The 6,000-nt window shown below is 36.0% G+C and overlaps 2 protein-coding genes across 2 annotated transcripts; both read right to left on the reverse strand.

Moving 5' to 3' along the window:
• Positions 1-2,127: 2,127 nt before the first annotated feature.
• On the reverse strand, positions 2,128-2,639 carry LOC147514638 (uncharacterized). Its single transcript, XM_086592644.1, has 2 exons — positions 2,560-2,639; positions 2,128-2,458 (listed from the first exon to the last, which is right to left on the reverse strand). The coding sequence occupies exons 1-2, from the start codon at positions 2,637-2,639 to the stop codon at positions 2,128-2,130; spliced, it is 411 nt and encodes a 136-aa protein (XP_086448770.1).
• A 285-nt stretch (positions 2,640-2,924) lies between these two features.
• On the reverse strand, positions 2,925-6,000 carry LOC147514639 (uncharacterized). The gene is made up of 2 exons (XM_086592645.1): positions 5,275-6,000; positions 2,925-3,485 (listed from the first exon to the last, which is right to left on the reverse strand). Exons 1-2 carry the CDS (start codon positions 5,998-6,000, stop codon positions 2,925-2,927), a joined length of 1,287 nt encoding a protein of 428 aa, XP_086448771.1.

Consider the following 6,000-nt stretch of genomic DNA (forward strand, 5'->3'; position numbering starts at 1 on the left):
AATACACCTTTCAGCAAATAATAAAATGGCCCTCTTAATTATATGTCCATTTCCGTTAAAGGCATGTTTTATTTCATTTTGAGTGGGTTGTATACCATGTACGGTGGAGTAGTGTTATATGTGGTATCTTTAGACAGTGTTGAGGAGAAGTTTTACTTGTCAAAACTCCCACTCTATATCTGCCGAGCAGCTTTGTTACATGAAATAGTTGGTTGCGTATCTGTTGTTGTACCAAACTACGGACGCATATGTTATGAATGGGAAGTTTGAGTTCTGGAAGACCTTTGCACAGGAGAATGGCGCAAGCAATATGGTAACGAATTTCATGGAGACTGGTTTCAAATGCGTGTTAACTCTATGTGTACTATGTGTTTGATGTCCAGCTATAGAAATTGAGATAGTTGTAGCTTGATCCAAGGACCAATTACATCATGCGACCTTATATAGATAGCCTTGTTCCGAACATATTTGGTGATCCAGATTTTTGGTGAACAGCAGAATGTAAAGAAGATGTGCTCCTGGTGTTTTTTCAATGTTGCTTGCAATCTTGATATAAAGAGGCAATTCTAGTTTCCCTTCAAATTATCCGGTCATCATCAGTAGTACATTTGGGGGGAAAAAATTCAAGCTATGGCAGCTGTTCTAGGATGCACCTTAGATTTTCTTAGCTCTTGCTTCGGGTTGCTTCATGTGTGTTTAAACGCGTGATTTTTCCTTTAGGTGTACAGTTCCATATCCTCATGTCTTCTTTGTAAGGCTATGGGATCCGAGATTTAATTCGGCTAAGAATTTCAATTAGATTATTGACAAAGTTCTACTCATCCCATCTTGTATCTGTCTAATTTGCCTTTGATTTTTATAATTTGCCGAGTCACCAAGTTTTCGATCATTGCATTGAATTCTCTCCAACTTTTGCTCTAATGGGTGTAACTGAAATGCTCCTTTTCTTTGAACTGAATGTAAGTGAAATTATATCCGTATAATTGGGATCAATTACTTCCGAGCTTGGAGCTTAGGCTTCATTGTTAATATCACAACTTGATGCTAAAAGTGAATTATGTTGGTTGTTGGTCGAATGTTACCTCTCCAAGTCAAGCCAAACAGTTGAAAAACATTATTTTCTTAACCACACCTTAAATAGCAACCAAGTAAAAAGGCTACACCATTTAAAGCAACATAGAAGTTGTAGTGAACTTTCTTGGAGTAAATCAACTACCTAATATCCCCCTATAAGGTTCTCCGCATTAAAGAAAACCAAAAGCATAGTAAGGATAAGTTATTAAAAAGTTAAAAACACCATAAAGTATTTTTTGTTTGAAATACAGTACCTTCCTCAGATTGCTTGAAAAACTTCTTTATACACAATGTTCTGTGTATATCCTTTTGGCTCATCATCTTCCCTTTTGATTAGAAATTTTAGCCCCTGTCTAGATGTCGTTCTCGAAACAGCAACATATAACTGCCCATGTGTGAAAATTGGACGTGGTAAATAAACACCAACATGGTTGAAAGTTTGTCCTTGACTCTTGTTTACTGTCATTGCGTAACACACTTTGATGGGGAATTGTTTCCTCTTGAAGACAAACGGCCACTTTGTGTCAGTTGGAGATAGGACAATTCTTGGAATCTAGACAGGTTCACCTATGTTTGTACCTGTAATTATGAATTTGCTTATATGATTGTAAAGTTCTAAATATAATTGAATAAAAGAATATTAATTGGATCACGTATTTTCGTACCCGTTATAATTTTTGCTTCAATAACTTTGGATCCCATCCTTGTCACAATCAGCCTAGTTCCATTGCAAAGTCCCGCACTTTGATTCAAATTCCGCATTAACATTATAGGAACACCAACTTTCAGCTCAATGTTATGGTTTGGTAATCCAGAAAACTGAAGAGTATTCAAAAATTCAGTAGGAAAGAGAACGTCCTGTTCAGCAGACTTTCTGTAAAACAATGAAGTAATAAGATAATAAAAGTTAAATTTTGTAAAAGAAAAAACAGTTATTTATATAACTACTTTTTTTTTAAGGTGGTAACCTTCTATAGGACAAAGTGTGTATGCGCACTCAAGTAACTCTGTAAATCTCACGGAAGTGATGAAATAATGTATGAGTTGATTTCATCAACTGTTTTCATTCTTGGGGCCAAGATGCTTCTTTCCTTGAGGTAATTTTTCTGAACCGTGATTGTTTGCAAAATCTGGATAAATATTTGAAACAATATCTTTAATTGAGTCTTCTGATTCAGGAATAAGAAGATCATCTGGAATCTGTATCCATGTTGGTTCAATATCGTTCTCCATAGAAATTGCTGGCAACTTTCCGTCTCCTAGATCTAGAACCCATTTGCTGAAATCTTCTATAGAACTAGCTATTTCTGGATTCACATTGTCACTTTTTAATCTCATGTTTTGAGTCAGATGAAAAACTTTACATTTTCCCCAGATTTTAGACCTGTCAAATAGAATTAAAGATGGCAAAATTAAAAATTGCTCAAGGTTACTAAACGAATTATTTGATAAAATTAAGATTGTTTGATATATTCAAAGTGGTACCTGTTTATTGAAGCGTCAACAATGTCACCTCGTTGACCCCTTGGAATAACTGGCAAAATCTGTCTGAAGTCTCCACCCATTAAAAATGTTTTGCCGCCAAAATATTTGTTATTTTCATCCATTATGTCTTTTAAAGTTCTGTCGGCGACTTGAATCCGTGCCTATGAGTCATTGGAGCTTCATCCCATAAAATAAGATCTGCTTTTTGTATTAGCTTAGCCAGGTTCTTCATGTTTTGAGATTTTGCATGTCGACTCTTCAACGGTAGGAATTTCAATATTGAACCTAGAATGTCTTTGTTAAGCCCACTTGGTAGGAGTAGTGATGCTATTCCAGAAGAGGCAACTGCAAGAACAATTTTACCTTCAGATCTTAGCTTTGAGATGATATTTTTGTACAGATACGTCTTTCCGGTTCCTCCACTGCCGTAAACAAAAATACACCTCCATTCTGTGAATATCTTGCTTGGGTGATATTTGGAATACTTCACTTTGTTCATTATTAAGGACTTCATGCATTCTAATGTATTCATCACGTAGTGAACGACAATCATACTCAAGTTCTCCTGCGATCAGTCTATTACCAGTTGGCATCTGGTCTTTCATATTTGGAAATGGGAAGTCATTGACCTTTGCCAAAGTTTTACCTCTTCTGAGCATGATTTTTTCAATCTCGCATAGAGTGTAGTTCTTTATTTTCTCCTCTGATAAAACCAATGTCTGATTTCCATTGATTCTTCTATACTGAAATAACAAGTCATCTCCTAATGCCTGGTGATGTTTTTCCCATAGTTTTTCAGGAAATGATATCTCGCACATCAACATTGGTGTCACAAACAGCTCTCGCAACGCTTTAGGACATAACCATCCGCTAGCTTCTTTTAGTGCATCATCCCACTCTTTGTCATCATCGAGCAAACCTAGTGCCTGGCAGGTAAATTTAATTGAACAATTAAATATGTATAGTTTAAAATTAAAATTCAGCATATATTAACCGGGGAGTTTTTCAAAATAGACAATAGTAGTGTGTATGTGTTTCCTAAGTTTATTTGTAAAAGTTTTAGGAGAGTCCCTTTTCTTTATTGTCGGATTAAGTATGCTCCTCCAAAAGTGCTTCCACCGTATCAACCAACCTATACACACTCTTGAGACGAAATATTGGCACGAAAGTCTCTTAGCAAATGTTTTGTAAACACTATTTCCTTAGGGAAGACATCATGTGCTCGGGTTATTGCTAATGAAGCAATAAGTAATGAAAAACTATTTCCTTTTTTCCCCATTAATACACACATTTGTTAGTTTCCGCCTATAAATAGACTTACATTTGTGACCTGTTCTACTTGAATTTTTTTTGCTTGCAAGAAATCCTATTTTCTGTTACTAAATTCAGCTAAACATGATTTACCATGTTTTGTTGTCATATCTATTCCTTTTACTTTATTTTACTTTGTTGTCATGACTCGACCGCTAAAAGAAATGTGTTGTTGCCAAAGGAAGCAACAGGATACTTAGTGATGAGTGATGACCTAATGAGCGGATGGACTGCCTTTCTCAGTTCAACCTTAACCTGCCTGAGGTTTGGGTTAAAGGTAGGGTAAGTTCTAGAAACCCACAGACATCACCCCCACCAATGCAAACACACATAATCCAAAAGCTTGCTAAATCTTTTTACAAAAAGCGGGACGGGGTAGGCCTTCATCTTGGCGGCGGGGCCAATCAACGACTCAAACTGGGGTATGGATGAACACTACTAACTTACTTCCACATATGCGTCAGGCCATACTTGCTTTGGTTTTTTCTACGTATATCATGTTCATTGTGAGTGCATGAATCCCAAGATGCAAGCTGGCGGTCATTGATTTAGAATCCTGCTACTTCTCATACATGCAATTATTTCTGCATTATATATGAATGTTGTTTTGTCTATATTGAAATAAGAACTTTATGTATGTAATGTGCAAAACATTCTCTCTAGTACTTTTGAATAGCCTATAAGACCATGGTTTACATGAGACAGGAATGGAGGCAACCTGGAGAGTACCGACTGAAATGGCTTTCACCTCCACTTTTCCTTACTTTAGGAGGTATTTGACTACATCCAAGTTGCAACCTTCATATGTTCCGGTGAGTCTTTTATTTTTTCTTCTTTACATTCTTTTTATATATTTCTCATTGTGAAGACAGAAGACTCTAATTAATTCAGGCCTAGATACTAAGTTTATGTAAACAGTTGACACCATAAAAGCTTGTATACATCTTCTATGCCTGTAATCTATATTTTAAGTAATTACATGTGGTGACTCTTCAAAATGTCAGCGTAGACTTCAATGGAACTCCTTCCATTAATTAGGATATTCATTTGATAATGAGCAGTGGCTTAGACTCCTCAATTAATACCCAGCTATGGGGTTCATCTCGGTAATGTGGCTTTCAAAGTCGAACCACCTAAAGGCGATGCAATTGTGTTGTCTCCCTTTTGAGTATTTAGAAGATGTAAAAGCTTATATTAGTACAATGAGTCTGTCGATTGTGTGTGTGGTAAACAGTTAAATTATATTTTGGTAAACAGTAATTCAACAATATAGCATGGTAAAAATGATATTTAAATTATATTCATCTAGAAATAACTATGTGTTGACATGATTATGTTGTTTAACTTCCCAAGATCCAACAATTATAATGATATAAGAAAACAAAATTTCATAAGTTACCTCACATTTGCTTTGAAAGTAGGATAAATAGTTCCATTGACTGTTCTGATTTCTTCAAAACTTCTAGGACCTTTGACAATATTAAGCAACATCCGTAAGTAAAATCTCTCCCCTGATGTAGGGTGAGCATAGTAAACACGGCCGATCTTTCTTTTACCCTTTCCCCGTCTAGGAGTCCACACTCTGTCATTGACTTGCCAAACCCATTTAGTGGGAAATTCCATATAAGTAAGTTCTCTAGCAGATGGATACATGGCATTGGCTTTAAACCATTCTGTAAATTTGGTTTTTGAAGCTTTCTCGCGTTTGATGACTTCTTCTGGTAAATCATTGTCACCGTAGTAGACAATTTGTTCTCCTTCAAGATGAAATGGCAACCTCTCTACGCTTGGGTCTCTGTATTGAATTTCAAAGTTTAATAATCTCCAACATGCTTCAGAAGCAGAAAGATAACGACAATCAAGAAAACGTCCAACTTCGTCCACATCTCGAATGATTTGCTTCCCCGTGTCTACATCTGTTGCGACATTCTCAACAATAAAAGCAGTGGCTCTATCTTTGCCCTTGTTAATATATTTGAAAAGATACTTTATCGACCTTGCCTTATTACAATGCTCAACATTTATGTGTGCTTGAAATTTAACACACAAATCGACATTATGTGGTATTACCCACCTATTGTCCAGTTCCTCAGTCTTATCAAACACTTTAACCGTTACATTTTCGACCAT

This window comes from Coptis chinensis, chromosome 2 (genome assembly GCF_015680905.1).
Source record: "Coptis chinensis isolate HL-2020 chromosome 2, ASM1568090v1, whole genome shotgun sequence".
NCBI classification, from domain to species: domain Eukaryota; kingdom Viridiplantae; phylum Streptophyta; class Magnoliopsida; order Ranunculales; family Ranunculaceae; genus Coptis; species Coptis chinensis.

Excerpts from the sequence above, each read along its gene's own strand:
- LOC147514639 (XM_086592645.1), bottom strand. The coding sequence starts at position 6,000 with ATGGTCGAAAATGTAACGGTTAAAGTGTTTGATAAGACTGAGGAACTG. Across the intron at positions 3,486-5,274 it reads ATCCTACTTTCAAAGCAAAT|GCACTAGGTTTGCTCGATGA; the intron begins GTGAGGTAACTT and ends TTTACCTGCCAG.
- LOC147514638 (XM_086592644.1), bottom strand. The coding sequence starts at position 2,639 with ATGGGTGGAGACTTCAGACAGATTTTGCCAGTTATTCCAAGGGGTCAA. Across the intron at positions 2,459-2,559 it reads GTTGACGCTTCAATAAACAG|GTCTAAAATCTGGGGAAAAT; the intron begins GTACCACTTTGA and ends TCTATTTGACAG.